Here is a 20,237-nt window from a genome sequence, read left to right on the forward strand (position 1 = left end):
TTTTAAGATTTGTTTTTATTAGTTTACTTTTTATATTAATTTTCAGATATATTAATTTTATTAAATAATATATTTTAATTTAGATATAATTAAAATAACTTTATACATTAATTCTAAATACAATGACTTATAATACAAAATTAATGTATTAATTCTAAATACAATAAACTAATAACACAAAAAAATTAAAACAGTACATAACAAAATTAATTGAAAATAGAAACTTAAAATATAATTACTTATAAAATAAACTGAAAACATAAAAATAGGAAACGGATGTCCACATCCGTCGACGGATATCGACATCCGTTTCAGTGCCTGGACATCTTCTTCATCAATACACAGAGCACACAAATGACAGAACTCAACACCTCAACAAACATACCAACCAGATATCAACAATAGACAAAGCTACCCAATCCTACACATTACATACATTTAAAAAAACAATACAAGAAACGAAAAGAAACTAACATGTCGAAACGTCTACCACCTCTCTGCACCGCGCCGCACCGCACCGGACCGCCACACAGTCACCGGACCGCACAAAGCAACAGAAGGTTCAGAGGAGGACTGGGAGAGTGAGAGTTGCAGAGAACGTTTCAAAATGAAACCTTTGGTGGGGGTGGGAATACGAAGGAGAGGGAATATATGGGTCTGTGTGTTTGACTGAAGCAGAGTGTAAAAGAGGTAGGATAGGTTAACTTTAGTAAATAGGGGTAAAAAGGTAAAAATAAAAGATACAAAAAGGTTATTTTTGTATTTTGAAAAAAAATTCAAAAAAATTGGAGGGGTGGGGGATGAAATTAAGGAGGTACAGGGAGTAACCCCCGTCAATAATATAAATTAAAAGATTAAAATACGTATTACCAACAAAAATATTTATTTTATATATAAATTTATTGTTAAAAATATCTTTTAATCAAATTTGTCAATAATTTAGACAAATTTTGTGAAGTTCTCGCTTTACGATTTAATTATGTTGTGGAAAATCTATCACTGAATCTATTAACAAAAGATTCTTTTAAAATGTTAGTAATTGAGTTTTTTAAAATCTGTTGGTAATTCAGTTGTTTAAAATTGGTTAGTAAATTTATTGGTAATTCAATTTTTAAAAATTTATCAATAAATATATCAATAAAATGAACATTAATTTTATTGTTAACAATGATGGAATATTTATTATAAATTAAATGAAGATGAGTGAGAAGAAGAAGAAAAATAAAAGAAAAGGATAAGAAGGAGGCAACAACAATGAAAAGCCACAAAGAGAAAAGTTGAAGACGTTGGTGATGACAATGACAAGAATGATTGACAAGGAGAAGAGTAAAAGGATAAAAAAGAAAAGGTTTAAACCCTTTAATCGTCTCTATTTTTGGGACACTTTTCCAATTTCATCCCTTTTTTATTAAAACTCCCAATTTGGTCCTTAAAAGAGTCAATTTCAATCAAATTGACCCTTTCCGTTAAAAAAAGTTAACGCTGTGAAGTTTTTGGACAACAGAGTGGATGAGGTGTTAATGTATGCACAAGTGACCTTTGTAGTGATGAAACGTGGCAATAATCTGATGAAACGTGGCATTTGTTCAGAGACTCTACCATCGTCTTCTTCAAGACCCCGTTCCTGTTGGTGGTGGGTGTAGAAGCTTCTTCAAAAAATAATCTCAATAATTAAAAAGAAAAAGAAAAAATGGCATCTACCCACGACAACCTTCGAGGCGCGAACGACGTTGCCATCCCGTTGAACAACGCAATGGAAACAGACACCGTCATGGTGATAGCGGCACTGGAGTGCTTCTGCGTCACGACGGAGGGGTGGTTGTTTGTTACAGTGTGCGTTTCTGGATGAGGGGATCCTCTTGCAGTGGAGGTTGAACGCCGTAGAGGGGATTGCGATTAGTGGTTGTTAAGTGTGTCCTCACTCACACACTTTCCGAGAAAACTTCCCGGAAGGTCACCCATCCCATAATTACTCTAGGCTAAGCACGCTTAACCATGGAGTTCTTATGAGTTAGGCTACCGAAAAGCAAATGCATTTGTTGATATGAGTAGTCAAATCAATTCCTTTAAGCTATCCTTCAATTGTATAGTCTCATACCTATACAATCTCCAGATCCTTCTCATTCCGGTGTATGTTCGATTCGTCTATGTGCCCCTTCCACTCGAAGTTTGCCAGGAGTCGCTCCTTGTCCGTGCCCCCTGCACCATGCTTCTTGCACCGGCGAACTCCCCGCCCTCGTCAGTGCCCGGGTGTCATAGTGGTGGTGCGAGAACACTCACGGTGGCTGCTTGAACGTTTGCTGGCTTGGTGGTGACCGGGTGCGATTGAAGAGGAAGAGATCGCAGAAGAGACATCTTAGCAATTTCTGAAACGACACTATCTCGAACTTCACGAACATTACTCATCAATTCCTCGTTATTGTTACAGAATTAGTGAAAATTAGTCCAGCACAAGAAAAAACAGTTTTGGTTAGTTACCTGCATGCTGATTAAGGAATGTTCTAGGTTAGATTTGGTTAGTTATAACTCCATGGTTGATGGATATGTGAAGAATGGGGAAATTGGTGCCGCTCGCCAGTTGTTTGATGAAATGCCTAAGAGGGATGTTTTAAGTTTTTTCTTTACTTTAATGGAATCAATCAGACCTGTTACCACCACCAGGTTTTTGTTCATGTCGGTAACTTGCCAAATGTCACGTTTCATCACTTGATTGACACGTTTCAACATTATAAAGGCCATGTTTGCATAAATTAACACCTCATCTACTCTGTTGGACAAAAACTTAACGGTGTTAACTTTTTTTAACGGAAAGGGTCAATTTGATTCAAATTGGCTCTTTTGAAGACCCAATTGGGAGTTTTAATAAAAAGGGGATGAAATTGGAAAAACGCCCCAAAAATAGGGACGATTAAAGGATTTAAACCAAAAGAAAAAGTAAAAACAAAGAAAAAAGAGTAAAAGGAGAATAACTAAAAATACAAAAATCACAATATTTACCTATAGTTAAAATTCGTCTATAATTGTCAATGTATTCTGATTGTAAGTAATTACTAACAGATAATTACTGGTAGATTTTAAGTCGTAAATGAAATTTATAACGAACATTTTATCTTGAATTCTTTATCTTTGTTAATTTTGATGTATTAACTAATTTTAGGGATTACTCATAAATTTTGTTCGTTTATAAATCTATTTTTTCTATTTTTTTCTTGTAGTTAAAGGAAATAAAAAAATTATAAATAAATTTTAAAAGATTTGTATTAATTATGATTTATTAGAGATTAAAATATAATCATATCCAATACTTATATTAACAAAGAAACTAAGATTAAGTATATGGATGGATTTATTACAAAAATTAAGTCATGTATTTACAAATATGCAAGAACCTACCTACAACTTTTTATTACCTGATATTTTAGTTTATACAACTTAAACTATTAAAGAAACAAGGTGACCTATCATATGTTCCTTTACTTAATACATAAATTTAACCTATTAGAGTCTAAATGTATAGTCTTAATTAAATTTATTTGAGATATAAACTTATTAGAGTTTAAAAAATTTATAGAATTATTGACAAAATTTTACCGATAAAAATAAATTTGTCAGTAAATTTGAATTATTGACAAATTTTATTAACAAACTTTAAAATTTTAATTGCTGGTGAATTTTACCGATGAATTTATTATTGAGGAATTTATTTACTAATTGAAGAATCTGTTAGTAAATCCATCGGTAATATATATTTTATTTATCGACAAATTCATCGATAATTTATATTTTATTTATTGATGAAAACATTTATCCATAAATCCGTCAATAATTACTGACAAACAAATTCATTGATAAAAAAATGACAAATTTGTCGTTCAAATATCGCAGATGTATAATGCTTATACTTTTTAAAAGCAGGACGCAAAAAAAAGTGGTCAAGGAAAACGAAGGAACTATTTGAACTTCTCCAACAGAGCAAAACGAAGAGAGATGGATGTGCTAAAAAAAATGCATCTGCCAATGGAGAAGAAGAAGCAATACACCCTCATCACCGAAAACACAGGCCATTGCTACTCATCACCACGACTCCCTATTGTGACCATTGTCAGGGTCAAATCTAATAGTTGCAACATGTGAAAGCGTCAGAAAACCAGTCGGAGTAATGTTACATGTCACAATCTCTTTCGTCAAGCACATAAAACCATTGCATGTGATAAAGGGAGAACACCTCTGTTGCAAAACCCACAAGGAGCTGCTTGGGAATGACGAAGGAGCAACACAAATCTTGGATTCTCCACATATGCGTTTCAAAAAACAGATTGGGATTTTTTTCCAATTTTAGAGTTTCTAAAACAATTGGTTTCTATACGGATTTTTGTCCGTATGTAACACCACTTTATATACGGATTTTGGAGGTTACATATGGATTTTGACCGTATGTAACTACGATTTTTCTTGTAGTGTAGGTTAGGGTTTTTGTTTTGGTTTTGAAATGAAGATGTGTTTTTGTTTTGGTTTTTGAAATGAAGATGTGTTTTTGTTTTTATTTTGGTTTTGGAATGAAGGAGATTCACAAAACATGAAAAGCTAAGAAAGAAGAAGAGAAAGACAATAATGAAGGTGAACTAGATTGTTGTATTTACCGATAAATTTTTGTTGTGATTACAGAAAAAATAATTATTTATGCATGTAAAATTTCTTCCGCAAATATTATTGACAACATTATTATCAATAGATTTTTGTTTGTTAGAAATTTGTCAAAAAAATTATTACTATAAACTTTTTATATTTCCGACCAATTTTGATTATCGTAATACTTGTTATTCTTGTAATGAAAATATGATAATAAATATAAATTTGTTTATGTAATGTTGTTTGATTTATTTTTCACCAAATATCAAGTTATTCTTTAGACAAAAGTCTATATTTTCGTTTTTCCCAAATTATATTTTCGAAATACGAATGAATCTTGAAATGATTTACTGAAGTTGATGAAATGAGTGTTTTTAAGTTAGTTATTTGTTCCATTAATATTTTTGTTGCGTGTATTTGCTTAAAATTTGTGTTCACGCAAAAAGTAAAGACCGATCAGAATGTCGCAAGATTTTTCAAGAAAGTGATGTAAACGCGTGATAATAACGAAAAATGGTCTAGTCAGACAAAGTCTACGCTTCTAGATCAATAAAGGAATGTCAGAAAATTTGAGTATTATTCTATTCCCCAACAAGAAATACTCATTTTTAGTCTATGTTTCGTAAGAGGTTTTCGATTTTAGTTTTTCCTATCTAGCAATGTTTTTTTATTGATTAATTTTTGAAACTGCATAACTTTGATTCATAGTTAAATAAGCCATACAGTCAAACTCAAGTCTTTAAATATGCGCAGGATATTTATTATAACACTAGTAAACACAAATACGACAAAATGAATAAAATTAGTGTAAGCCATTAAACCACTTTGCATGTTTGATATATAAGAGAAATAAATATTTAATAGATTACAATGTTCAACTACCAATAATAATACAAAAAATCACTACGGGGTAAGTAAACTATTTTGGTTTTGAAAATTTTGAAAAGTTAATCGATTATGTTATGCGACCTATTCAACTAATATATTTCAAATTATATATTAAGTAAAACAGACTAAATCAATTCATTTCTTTATGAGGTCAACTAAGTATGATAAATATACCACTAACTAACTTTTTGTTTTCATATATATATATATATATATATATATATATATATATATATATATATATATATATATATATATTTCGGATTTGTTAATACATGTACACTTATTTTTCAGTTGGTACATTTTAACAATGTGTACTGGGTTTTAATAGACAAAATTATCCTTATATATTATGGATTCTAAGTTTTAAGGTCAGGGGTATTGTAATAATTTTCATTCTCAAACTAAAAAAAGAAACTCAAACCCTTACTCACTTCTCTCATTCCTCTCAAACCTTTCTCTTTCATCTCTCCCACTCAAACCTTTTCTCTATCGTCCTATGGTAGATCCAACTAAAAAATAAATAAAAAATACTCAAGATCTCTTCAATTTCATAGTTTTCACTAACCTCTCTAATTTCATCATCTGCAGATGTTGAATCATCATCTCTTAAAAAACCTCTAGGCCAATTACCAATTCCTTCTGATGCCATTATGCTTGTGAAAATTAGATAAGACAAAAATTATAAAATAAAAACTCATTATAAAATCATTTTTTGTAAATTGTTTAACAATGAGTGTTTCTGATTTTTTTCCAGACCAATTACCAATTCCTTTGATGTCATTATGCTTGTGAAAATTAGATAAAATTATATAAGACAAAAATTATAAAATGAAAACTCATTATAAAATAATTTCTTGTAAGAAATTGTTTAATAACAAGTGTTTCTGATTTTTTTTCCAGACGAATTATCAATTACTTCATATGTCATTATGCTTGTGAAAATTAGATAAAATTAGATAAGACAAAAATTATAAAATGAAAACTCATTATAAAATCATTTTTTTTTGTAAGAAATTAATCATTTTTTTGTAAAAAATTGTTTAACCGTCAGTGTTTCTGATTTTTTTAATCGGGGCTACAGTAGAGATGACAAAGAAAAGGTTTGAGTGGGAGAGATGAAAGAGAAAGGGTTGAGAGGAATAAGGGAGATGAGTAAGGGTTTGGAGGTTTCTTTTTTTAGTTTGAGAATGAAAATTATTAAAATACCCTTGACCTTAAAACTTAGAATCCATAATATATAAGGATATTTTTGTCTACTAAAACTCGATACACATCGTTAAAATGTACCAACTGAAAAACAGACGTACGTGCGTTAACAAACCCCTATATATATATATATATATATATATATATATATATATATATATATATATATATATAAAACTAAAAAGATAACTTCTATTAGATTAAAATAATGTCTAATGTACCAATAGTATACAGATGTCCAAATATTCCAATGGAATATAAAAGGATATATGTATGTCCCAATGTATAATAATTTTATATTATACATGATAGAGTTTAAAAATTTGAAAAAATGTCCTAAATGTGTATAATTTTTACGATAGAAGCCAAAAAGTAAAGATAGTGTCAAGTAGAAAAAGATAGTTTTGTTTTGAAAGTAGTTTGGTATCTTGCAATCGTAATTAGATTTAAGTATTTGTTTGGAAATCCAAAAGATATTAAAAACCTTAGATGACATGCAGATGAGAGAACAACTAACGGATTGCTTCGTCATCCAGCAGATTCAATGCAATGGAAAAATATTAATCATTAATTCTCCCAATTTGGTAAAAAATGTAGAAATCTTCGACTTGGGTTAGCTACTAATGGAATGAATCCATTTGGTAATTTAAGTACCAACCTCGGTTATTTATCTCCTAAATATTGCATGAAAAAAAAATACATGATATTGTCTATGATGATATTTGGTCTAAGGAAGCCTGGAAAGGTCATAAATATTTATCTCAATTCACTAGTTGAAGATTTGAAGTTGTTGTAGGTTGATGAGGTTGAAATATTTGATGTCTTCACTTCTGAAACTTTCATGATGCATAAAATGTTATTTGACACCATTAATGAATTTCTTACTTACAATAATTTGTTAGGGTATAGTGTCAAGAGCATAAACCATGTTCTATATGTAAAGAAAATATTGCAACTCATCAATTAAAAGATGAAAGGAAGATAATATATATGTGTCATCAGAGATGTTTACAACCTAATCATCAATATCGAAGGTTAATAAAGGTATTTAATAGACATCCAGAGAATGACGAGACACCAATACCCTTGACTGACCTTCAAATTCATGTAAAAAATTAATAAAATGCATCATGTATTTGGGAAAACATCTAAGTCATCTATAATGATCCACTGGAAGAAAAAAATAATATTCTTTGATCTTCCATATTAATCAAAGTTAGATGTTAGACATTGCATAAATGTAATGCATGTAAAGAAGAATGTGTGTGATAGCTTGATTGATATACTACTCAACATTCAAGAATCATCTTTCAATTTTTGACAAGTTTATTCATTATATAAGGAAATCTTGCACAAAATATTTAATAGAAATGTGCAATAGTATGTAATTGTTAGGATATAATAATTTGTACATTAGGATATCACAATTTGTGCAGTTGCATTGATTTTGACTTATAATTATGTTTTTGCTTGAAAATAATATTTTGGCCTATTTTGTATTATGGTTGCCGATTTTAATATGCAGGTTGTATGTGTAGGATGAAACTTAAACAAGAAAGATATTAAAAGAAATGCATACATTAAACATCAATTATGACAAAAATCAAAGTAGAAAGAGGTATTTGGTTTCATAACAAAAGCTAAATATCAATTTTGAAAAAAAAAATTCTAGCTTTAGTTATTAAGAAAATCGAAACAAAAAAAATCCTATATAACCTCAATTTTGGTTGCAACCGAGGCTAAAAACCTTTAAAATTAAATAATTATTTTAAATCAAATAAGACCCATGCATGACATCGATTGTAATAATAATGGAAGCAAAAAATGATTTTGAACATAGTTTTGAGGACAATCACGATCATATATATCTTATCTGATTTAAAATAAGTATTTAATTGTGAAGATCTATAGCATCGATTCTGACATAGAATCATTGCAATAGATCCTTAAAATTAAATATTTATTTTAAATTAAATAAGATACATGGTCTTAGTTATTTTCAATAACTAAATCTCTATTTTTTTTAATTCGCTTTAGTTGTTTGTTTTTTTAATTAAAATAAAATATGAACTTTTTTACTTTAGTTCATAAAAAAAAAACTTTTCTTTTTTTACTTCTCTTTGATCATAAGATTGTTAGCGAATCAATGTTATATCTGTTTCCTCCACTACGACATAAATATAGTAAGTAAAAAAAAAAACTTTACGAATATAAATTATAAATTATTTAACTCTAACTTTTCCTCAAATTTAATAAGTTGTATAAAGTAAAATTGTGTTTAAAGATATTGCTCTAACTAAAATGTATTGATTGCAATATAACGCCTACTTTGAAAGAGTACTGAATATATTACATGTAGTCTAGGCAATAATTATATCTGATATGTCGTGTACTGATTGGGTTAAGAATACGTATACCTACTTGTCCTATATATAAATATATCCAAAGTCCACACTTCCCATGTGTTCGTTTCTCCATTCTCCATTCTGAAACACAAACTTTCAATCTCACCCTCTCCGACATGGTTCTCTCCAAAACCGCTTCGGAATCCGACGTTTCTGTCCACTCCACCTTCGCTTCTCGTTATGTGAGAACTTCACTTCCCAGGCATGTGATGTTGCATATTTTGTTTCGATAGATTGTTTGTTTGGCGTGGATCTGAAACTAACGTTAATTTGGAGAGACGACACAGGTTCAGGATGCCGGAGGAGTCGATTCCAAAGGAAGCAGCGTACCAGATCATAAACGATGAGTTGATGTTGGATGGGAACCCAAGGTTGAACTTGGCTTCGTTTGTGACGACATGGATGGAACCTGAGTGTGATAAACTCATCATGGCTTCCATCAATAAGAACTATGTTGACATGGATGAGTACCCTGTCACCACTGAGCTTCAGGTAACTCTCTACCTTCCAAATCAAATTCACAATTTCTTGCTTATGTTTTCTTTGACTTTTCAATCAAATAACTGCCTAATTTTTCTTTTAATGTCATTTCTCTTGTCGGCTTTTGAAATTAATTTCTTTTTTTAATAATAAAAGAAAATATTATAAAATAAAAAAATTACATCAAAATATAAAAAAATTTAAGTATATCAATTAATAATTTTTCTAAAAGAATACAAGAACTTGTGAAGCAGATCTATTTTTAAAAGAAAAATAATGAATAATTAGTGGTAGAAAATAAATGTTGATGTGGGACTCACTTTTATTTTTATCCAGAGTGTTTAAAAACGTTATATTTCCTTTTTTTTTTTAAGTTGTTTTCTGTGTAGAATAATTTGAGAAATCAATTTACGTTTAGTAAAGTTTTCTTTTAAATAAGTTACTAATGACTGTGGCGTGGAATATAATATTTGTTTAATTGTTTTATAGTCTCAGTTTTGAGCACACTGTTTATTTTTTATGAAAAATGGTTTTTTACTAATTGTGCCAAAATCAATTTCATTAAGTTTAAGGAGGAAAACTGATTTGATTGCATTAAACGAATTATATGTATATTAATTATTAGAATAGTCAAACTCTTGTAACTATATTCCACGCATACTTTTCTTTTTTCTTTTTTAATTTTCTATTAAACGGATCGACATTTGAGTGAGTTAAAATAAATTAATAAATCGTGAGTAACATTTTAACTTATTTATGCATTACTATAAAAAATCTATACATAAATTAATTCATTAACTATGAAAACCACTCACTTTAATGCTAACGACAACTTTCGTGATTTCACTTACATAATAATCAATGTACTTTAGGTTTAGATGTTTTTTCTTATTTTGTTAATTTGACAATACTATTAATAAAAAGTTGCATGAGCTTAGTCGTTTAATTTTTAAAATACGATAATGTGATTACTTGATGGATAGCAAAACTGTAAATAAATAAATATCGAATTTTTTTATTTCTACGTAATTAAAATCTAAAATAAATTATATTAAAACTAATTTTTCTTAACTTGAAAACAAAATTTGCATCTATGTGGATATTGAAAATAATTTTGAAATGTATATCATATTCATATATCAGATCACTCCTTTTCTCCCGTATTGATTGGTCTTCTTCCGAATGCCGTAACCTTTAGTTAATTAGAGTTTCCCCATCCATCACGCGCGGCAATCACGCCAGCGTATTAATTAATTTCACTTTTTTTAACAATTAATTAATTTTACTTTTTTAACTATTAATTAATTATCTTTCTTTATTTAAAAAAATAATAATTTATCAAGGGAAATTCTTTTCTTAAAATTGAATCTCTTGCTCTTTGGTGAGAAATGCTTGAGGTTAAGAGAAAGAGACTTGTTATTTTTGTTTGGTATTATTTGAATATTTCTGTTTGTTTTTTTTCGCGGCTGTCATTAGTCTTTTTGATTTATGACTTTATGATACTTAGAGATAATCAAATCAAACCTTTTTTAGCTTTTTCCTTCCCAACAAATTCGTTTTGTCGAGATCGTTCTTTTTCTAAAATTTTATTTATTTTTATTTGGTAATTTTTTGTGTATATATATATATGTAATTCGAACTTAAAGGACCACAAAAAAAAAAGTGAATGAAGTAGAAATACAAAACCAATGGTGTGATAATTTTGGGTGGCACGTGTTTGAAAGAGACCCTCATAATTTTGGGACAATTTAATGTGTCTGCATAGCAAAAAGAAAAATCTTTAGGTAAGATTTTAAGTCTTGAGAAAACCAACGAGGATCTTTTTCTTCAAACTGTCTGAATATTCTTTTCCTCTTTCAAAATTTTCTTACCAAACCTATATTAGGTGTATTAATCAACAATTTATTAACTCAATTATATAGTTAATTTTAACCTCTTCAAATGATCAATAAAAAAATTATAAAATATAAAAAAAAAACAATAAATAATTTAGTAAGAGGGTACTTTTATATTTTAAGATATTCATTATTAAAAAATATCAGTTTAAAGTAGTTCAAATAGTCTTCTTTAGATATTGACTTGGACAATTTGTGTAGAAACAAATGGTAGTACTTTACTAGTGATGTTTTGCTGTGAATCATTGAGAGACACGCATGGGCTTTCACTGTTCTTTTGAAATGACCCATCCTCATGATGATAAAGCTTGAAGAAAGTTGATGGCATGATTGGAAGGAGAAAATAAAACTTTTAAAAAATTATGCTTTTTTTTTTAATTTATTTAATCTAAAGGAAGTGAAACAAAATAAAAAGTTGAGGTTTACTCACCATCGTTGCTTCCCCTTTTCATGAAATTAATGATATGTTTGAAAGTTTCACGACTTGCAGCGTCATGATGAGGACAGGCATGCTACCTTTCAGCCATTTTAGTATAAGAAAATATTTTTTTCTCCTGTTTTTGAAAATAATAAATTATAAAAACATGATTTTTAATAATAACTGAAGTCTGTTTATAAATAATACATTAAAAAATTGTACTTTGGAAATAAATAAAAAAAGATATGATATTAGAAATTTTAGTTATTTATCACACTAAACTAATAATTTAATGAGAATATTATTATACTCTTATCATAGTACCAAAAACATAACTTAAAAAAAGACAAGAGTTTCATAAAAAGTTAATTAAAAAAATCCCTTAAAAGCATAGCAATTTCCTGATAAATTATATATAATTTAAATTAATGATACTCCACGTTTGAAAAAGACAATGCAATGCACAGTTGAAGATTAATACAGCCCTGCGTTATGTAGCATTTTGTGGTGCCTATGTAACTAATTCATTATACATATCACTCTTTTGTATTTTAAATATGTTATAGCTCTCACACACACACACACACACACATATATATATATATATATATATATATATATATATATATATATATATATTTTAAAAGTTGAAAAGAAATTTTAAACTTTAAAGGTAATTCTTTTTAATTTATGTTAAGAGCAGGTTTTGTTTTTCATTTCAAATAGTAAATATTTAAAAGTAAAAAAGAAAGTTTAAAACAATTTCAGAAAATAAAAACATATTTAATCTAAGGAAAAGGTTGCACTTTTAATGAACTAGATCGGGTTGAATAAGAGTGTCTCCAAGTTACAATTTAGATTAATTTCACCAATATTTTTTCAATTCATCATTGTTTCATTTTAGGAAAAGTCAGAATGACAGAAAGTGAAACACCTTATGGATTGGAAGTAAAGTTTATTTTAAAAAAAAAAACATAAATTTAATTGTTTATCTGTTCCATAAAATAAAATAGACTGTATTTTTTAATTTCCATATTTGAAAACATCTATTTCAGTTCTTATGTATATGAATTTAGTCTTTAAGAATAGAAAAAGATTAAGTGATTTTCAAGTATTTGAATTAAAAACTAAAGTTTGTAACATTACCTATTTCTGAAGAAGATTAAACATATTTTATATGTATGATTTCCACAGCTGCTGCAACTGTATTATATAATTTTCATTATAAAAATAGGATTAGTTGGTGGTTTTATGGTTGAAGGGTGCTAAGCAAAATTAATGGTCATTTGAGAAAAGTATGGAGATTAATTTCTTTCTTGTATGCATGCAGAACCGATGTGTGAACATGATAGCTCATCTTTTTAATGCACCACTTGAAGAATCTGAAACTGCTGTTGGTGTTGGCACGGTCGGTTCATCAGAGGCCATAATGTTGGCTGGATTGGCCTTCAAAAGGAGGTGGCAAAACAGAAGGAAAGCAGAGGGAAAGCCTTATGACAAACCCAACATTGTCACTGGAGCCAACGTTCAGGTACACTTCAAAAAATTTCATTGTTCAGGAACATCACTGACATGCAATAAGTTCTAGCTTTGTTCTATTGAGTGTGCAATTGGTAAGAGTTTTGGTTCTGTTTGTAAAGGTTTGCTGGGAGAAATTCGCAAGGTACTTCGAGGTGGAGTTGAAGGAAGTGAAGCTGCGTGATGGATACTATGTAATGGATCCTGACCAGGCTGTGGAATTGGTGGATGAGAACACTATTTGTGTTGCTGCTATCCTTGGTTCCACACTAAACGGAGAGTTTGAGGATGTCAAACGCCTCAATGATCTTCTTATTGAAAAGAATAAGCAAACTGGGTACCACTCTCTTTTACTCTCCCTATTTTTAAATGTTCCTTGCTTTAAACACCATGTTTAGATTGAATATGCTGCACCTTCCTTCAGTATCTTCTGATTCATTGAGGGTATGAAATTTTCTGTACTGATAATGCATGGCTTTCTAAACTCTGATGCATGCAGATTTTTGAACTGACATGTGAAATTGTTTGGTAGGTGGGACACTCCTATTCATGTTGATGCAGCCAGTGGTGGATTCATTGCTCCATTTATCTACCCAGAGCTTGAGTGGGATTTCCGATTACCTCTAGTGAAGAGCATCAATGTTAGTGGACACAAGTATGGTTTGGTGTATGCTGGAATCGGTTGGGTTATCTGGAGGAGCAAGGAGGACCTGCCTGAAGAACTCATCTTCCATATCAACTATCTCGGAGCTGATCAACCCACCTTCACACTTAACTTCTCCAAAGGTAACATAATTGAATTATCCCGTTTTAGTCTATCTAAGTACTACCAACAACAAGTTCTATATTTACTTACACTTTCTTACCCCCAACATTCATTGGTTTATGCAATGCAGGTTCCAGCCAAGTCATTGCTCAATACTACCAACTAATTCGCCTTGGTTTTGAGGTAATAAGTTTAACCAAGTGACCCAGTTATAATTGCAGTGGGGTTACTATAATTCCTCTAATTCACATTACAAAAATGAACAAAAGAGGATTACTTGTAATACATTCTTTTAGAACTCTCTTTCACAGTTGAAATTTATTAAAAATCCAAAATTTGGTGGGTCTTATTTCTTATTTAACGAGTTTCACTTACAATTTTTTTGTGTAAATTTCAACGAATAATGTATAGTGTATTCAAAAGAGTGTTCCTAGCTAGTATTTCCCATAGAAATAGCATATTTCTCTACAGACTTGATGTTGTGAATGTGTGTGCAGGGCTACAGAAACGTGATGGAAAATTGCAGAGACAACATGTTGGTGCTGAAAGAGGGACTCGAGAAGACAGGGCGGTTTGCCATTGTGTCCAAAGACAATGGTGTGCCTTTGGTTGCTTTCACCCTGAAAGACCACACTCACTTTGACGAGTTTCAAATCTCTGACCTGCTGAGACGTTTTGGATGGATTGTGCCAGCATACACCATGCCCCCAGATGCTCAACATGTTACAGTGCTTCGTGTTGTCATCAGGGAGGACTTTTCAAGAACTCTTGCAGAGCGTCTGGTGGCAGATGTGGAAAAGGTGTTGCATGAGCTTGATGGCCTTCCAGCAAGGGTGATCAGTAGCACCACTGTGGCAGTCAACACAGAAGAAAATGGCAAAGTGGTTAAGAAGAGTGCTCTAGAGACACAGAGGGAAATCACTGCGGTTTGGAAGAAGTTTGTGTTGGAGAGGAAGAAGCTCAATGACAAGATGAATGGTGTTTGCTAGAGTTAGCTTGAAGAGTGTGTTGTGCCTATCCCTGCCTAGTAGTTTTTTTAATGTATAATTTGGGCAGTGTGTACGTTTCATTGAGTCAAGCCAGTTATCTATCAGATTCTGTTGTTAATTTGATCCGAGGCAAAATTCTAGACGCGATTATCTATGTAAGTCTGGTTATCTATGAACATGGATTATATTTATCTTCACTTGTCCTAATCCTTTTGTTGTAAGTTCAAATTATCTATGAGAGAATGAAACCTATTTACAATAGTTATCAAAAGCTACAACTCTTCCTCCCAGTATGCCTTAAAAGACTAACTGTGTTCTGCATAATAGGGGAGGTATTACTTGAATACTAAACAAAAGTGTGCAAACTCAGATTCAAGTCATGCTGAATATAACAAAAACATGTGACAAGACAAAAAATAACTATTTTTTAGAAAAGTGGCATTATTTGTTGGTTTTCACTATTTACCATAGAATCCTTTATAAGGGTCCTAGCATGAGCACACAACTTGAACGTTCTAATCCAGCTGTCCATCATACAAAGCAAATAAAAAAAAATAAAAAAGAAAGACTGAAGAAGTAAATGATTCTCACTCTGATGTGCCAACAAAGCAGTTCCAATGTCACCATCCAAAAATTGCAAGAAAAGTCAACGTGACAGACTTGCAGCCATGGTGAGTTGTAAAAGTATCACACAGAGAAGCATGGATAGCAACCTAAACAAAGGAGAAAAGCACCTTCAAATGTGACTAGAAATTAATTACAAAGTTGAAATTGAAAATTCGGTGATGGTTCCTTACTCTAGATTTTTGTATATGACAGCAGGAGTTCATATGTAATATATAAGCTATATGCAGAAGCTCCCGGATAAAAAAAAATGTTATTGAATAGATATGTATCCTTACATAAAATTCTACAAATTTGAAAAAGACTTGGTGCCTCAACATGATACTAAAATATAGGTTACATCAAAACAGAAAACGGAATAAAATTGCGATTTTTTATGAGTGGAAGATATAGTACAAATCCTGGATTCTAGAAAAGGAAGGCTACAGAGATATCGCTGTTTAGCATCAGTTAGTTGATTCCAACTTGCTCCCAGCTACTGCACACGAATTAGAAGTTGAATAAGTGAACAACAATATATGCAAATCAATGACCCTCCCTAGATTGCATGTAATTGCTCTAATTCAACACCAGCATCTTGCATTTCTCTGCACCCAGATCCATTTAATTTAATACAAAAAAATGTACAACAGAGTCACTCTATTACAAACTGTGAATGCTACAGGCAAAATTCTTTCCTTTCTCAAGGCCTTTAATTGTAATGTTATTGGCGTTTACATACATGAACCAAAGAATAAATATCGGTGTATCTACATTTTTGGTAAATAATTAAAAAAATTGCAAGATTCCAGCTCTAGACTTGTATCAGAGTATAAGTCTGCCACTGAGGGTGTTCTCTGAAGAGGAGGTAGAGATGGTGATCATAGCATTATTACAGTCAGATTCACTATCTTGCAGGCTCAATAAGAGGTGAGAAGTGCTGTAACTAGTAGACGGTTTGGCTCTAGGGACAATAGGCACTTCAGCCTCACCAAGCAGCATCTGAACCGCACCCCTCATAGTTGGTCTTGCCATTGAATCTGGGTGTGAACAAGCTAACCCAACTAAGAGTACCCTCCTCATTTCCCCTTCTTCAAACTCACCTTCAAGTCTTGGATCAGCTGCCGTTAGCAACTTACCTTCTTGATGCAAACTCCAAACCCATTCCACCAAATTGCTGCTAACCCCAACTTTACCATTTGCAGCGGCATCTTTCTCAATAGGCCTCCTCCCACAGGCCACCTCAAGAACCACCGCACCATAGCTAAACACATCAGTTTTCTCAGTTGCTCTACCAGTAAGCACATACTCTGGGGCAAGATACCCCATTGTTCCGGCAGCCACAGTGGCATCAGGAGACTTATCATGTTGTGTTTGTCTTGCTAAACCAAAATCGCCTAACCGAGCATTGAACCCTTCATCTAACATAATGTTACTAGTCTTAATGTCCCTATGAATTACCTGGTTTTCACATTCGTGATGCAAGTAGGCCAACACAGATGACACACCTAACAAAATTTTGAGTCTGTGAGGCCATGACAAAGGCATCCTAGCCTCATACAAAGCCTTATCTAAACTCCCATTGGGCATCAAGTCATACACCAACAAAATCTCACCTTTCTCATGGCACCAACCTTGAAGGTGAACCAGATTCCGATGCCTGAGACTCCCAATTATAGACAACTCGGACAAAAACTCACTCTTACCTTGACCACTATGGTTACACCTCTTCACGGCAACAGTGTCACCACTCTCAGGCAGCACACCCTTGTACACGGTCCCAAAAGCACCATGACCAATGACCCTATTAGCACTGAACCCCTTAGTGGCAAATTTCAGCTCCTTGTAGCTAAACTCCTTAGGCAGTCTAATAATCTCCGACTCAATAGATTGATCAAATTTCTTCATTCGCTTCACCTTCTTAGAATACACCCAAATGAATGCACCAGCAAAGAGAGCAAGAACAAAAGCACCAGCAGTCACAACCCCAGCAACAGCCCCCACAGTACCCTTCCTAGAAGACTTACTTTCCTTCTGCTCAGGTGGTGAAGTGGCGGAGGGTGCTGACGTGGTGGCAGGAGCCGCCGCGGAATCGAAAGAGGAATTGAAACTCCACCATTCAACACTGTGCACCTCCGTGCTACCTTGGGTAGACCCAGAAAACCCCACATACATGAAATCATTAACATACATACCGACATCGAGATCCACCTTCAAAATCGGATCTTTCGGCCTCACAGTCGAGTACGAGACCCACACGCGCAACCCTTTGCTGCTTCCATCGTACTCGATCCACGCGTTCACCGAGTCCCCGCTTTTAAGATCCACTCCGACGCTTCCCAAGTCGCTAACTTGAGCCGAAACAACGCTGTTTAAGTCCAACCCCACATGGTTTCCATTAATGTCGCTGAATTCCACGTCCATCAGGGTGTCGAATTCAACAGCGACGAACCCGCCGCCACCGCCAGTGGCGGCGGCGGGGTTTTGCAGACCGAGGAAGCCGCCGGAATCGCCGACAGCGCTGGAGTCCGGTGAGATGACGAAGGCGAGGCCGCCGCCGACGGAGGATGGATTGAGGTTGGTGACAGAGAAGGAGAAGAAGGTGGAGAAGCTCGCCGGAGAAAGGGACCCCGGTTGCCGGAATCTGACGGGGTCTGAGTAAAGCGCTCTGCCAGCAGCGGAGTTTGGGACGGCGGGGTCGCCGGTGAGGCTGACGGTGTTGTTGTTCAAATGGGCATCCCCGAGAAGCTTCAGCGTGCTCATGGTTAAGGTTCCAAAGTCAAACTGGGTGGCGAAGACAGAAGAACAGGCATTGAGAAAACATAGAAAGACGATGAAGAAGGGCGTTTGACGTGGCGGCATTGGGGAACGAAGATGGGTGGTCTGATTCGGTGATGCCGAGGAAACAGTGAAAGTAATGTTGTTAGAGTGATTAAGGATGTTGTCTTTGTTGTTGACGAGTTTTACCTTGAAGGGATGGGAGTAATGTAATGATGTTGAGTGTGTTTTTGTTATGTTGTGTATAATTGATTGGTTCCAAATGCAGAAAAGAAGTATGGGGGAAAGTGTTCAACGGAAGAAGGAAACAAAGGAATAATAATGGCAGAAAATTCAAAGGAGAGTGTGGAGCAGACAGTTTGTGAGAGGTGGGTCTGAACTTTCTCGCACTCATAACGGTTATGTGTTTCACCATCACAATAACTATTAAAAAATGTGTACAACAGTGCTTTCTATTTGTCTCTAACAGTTGAAAAAAGGGACAAATACATAGTTTACGTGTTGTTGTAAAAGAGTTTCATAGTTAGGTGAGTAATATCATAATGTAGTTTGAGTTTAGGCTTAAATATATCATCATCACTCAGGAAATGGTGATGCCTCTACTCGATTAGCTGGTTGTTAGATTCTGCATCAGTCTTCTTTGGTGCTAAGTAATGTAAATCTTTCTGACATTTCTATATATATATATATATACACCTGCAAATGCACTCAACTCATCATTCAGTGCTTCAGTGCTGCAAAATTCTTCCTAACATGTTTGGTTTGGTGCTGTAAGAGTTAAGTCTCTTACCTCGTTATGCATAACTGTTTATATGTGTAACACATTTTCTGATCAAACTTTCCGGAAGGTCACTCATCCCATAATTACTTTAGGCTAAACACGTTTAGTCATGGAGTTCTTATGAGTTAAGTTACCGAAAAACAAATGCATTTATTGATATGAGTAGTCAAATCAATTCCTTTAAGTTATCCTTCAAATGTATATTCCCATACCTATACAGTCTCTAGATCCCTCTTATTCCGGTGTATGTTCGATTCGTCCATATACCCCTTCTACTGGAAATTTGTCAGGAGCCGTTCCTTATTCGTGCCCCCTGCACCATGCCTCTTGCACAGTGATCACTTCTCACCTTCGTCAGTGTCCGGGTGTTACAATATGACTATTAAAAAAAACATTTCAGATATTATAATTATTTTTGCTTAACTTAAATTTTTTACGTGTTTATTGTGATAATGAACTATTAAGATAAGTACAGTATGATCATAGTTACTACAACATTTGAGTAAGAATCATATTAGTGACTGGCATTAAATAATTAAGCAATTGGACAAAGATAAAAACTTGGGATAAAAAATTGACACAGTCATCGCCCATGAGAAAAGACAATGACATGAGCGTGATTCGCTACTATCGCACTTATGTTCTTTTTAGTTTTAATGAAAAACTTCTGTTTCAATAGTGCAGAAAATAGGTTAAATTAGATTAAAAAAATTAATAACTTATGAGTCAAATTTATACATCGAATAAGAATATTTAAAAATTAAATAGAAAAACAATATATAAATAATGTGTTTGTCATTTAGAACTTAAACAGTCAAAGAGAAAAATTAAAGGATAACTAAGATGTCATGTTTGAATTTGGTAATTTGGAAAGGAGA

General features: G+C 32.7%; 2 protein-coding genes across 2 annotated transcripts; one reads left to right on the forward strand and one right to left on the reverse strand.

Moving 5' to 3' along the window:
- The first annotated feature begins 9,247 nt into the window (after positions 1–9,247).
- On the forward strand, positions 9,248–15,404 carry LOC106776061 (glutamate decarboxylase 1). The gene is made up of 7 exons (XM_014663364.2): positions 9,248–9,333; positions 9,419–9,623; positions 13,255–13,455; positions 13,565–13,779; positions 13,975–14,228; positions 14,339–14,391; positions 14,706–15,404. Exons 1-7 carry the CDS (start codon positions 9,248–9,250, stop codon positions 15,195–15,197), a joined length of 1,506 nt encoding a protein of 501 aa, XP_014518850.1. The 3' UTR covers positions 15,198–15,404.
- On the reverse strand, positions 15,240–19,231 carry LOC106774480 (L-type lectin-domain containing receptor kinase VIII.1). The gene has a single exon (XM_014661488.2). It carries the CDS (start codon positions 18,660–18,662, stop codon positions 16,626–16,628), a length of 2,037 nt encoding a protein of 678 aa, XP_014516974.1. The 5' UTR covers positions 18,663–19,231; the 3' UTR covers positions 15,240–16,625.
- Between the last annotated feature and the right edge of the window lie 1,006 nt (positions 19,232–20,237).

This window comes from Vigna radiata, chromosome 10 (assembly GCF_000741045.1).
Source record: "Vigna radiata var. radiata cultivar VC1973A chromosome 10, Vradiata_ver6, whole genome shotgun sequence".
NCBI lineage: Eukaryota > Viridiplantae > Streptophyta > Magnoliopsida > Fabales > Fabaceae > Vigna > Vigna radiata.

Bases quoted from the DNA above. Each gene is read 5' to 3' on its own strand.
- LOC106776061 (XM_014663364.2), top strand. From the start codon at position 9,248: ATGGTTCTCTCCAAAACCGCTTCGGAATCCGACGTTTCTGTCCACTCC. The intron at 13,456-13,564 runs GTACACTTCAAA...CTGTTTGTAAAG, and splicing joins TCACTGGAGCCAACGTTCAG to GTTTGCTGGGAGAAATTCGC. The intron at 14,229-14,338 runs GTAACATAATTG...TATGCAATGCAG, and splicing joins CACACTTAACTTCTCCAAAG to GTTCCAGCCAAGTCATTGCT.
- LOC106774480 (XM_014661488.2), bottom strand. From the start codon at position 18,662: ATGCCGCCACGTCAAACGCCCTTCTTCATCGTCTTTCTATGTTTTCTC.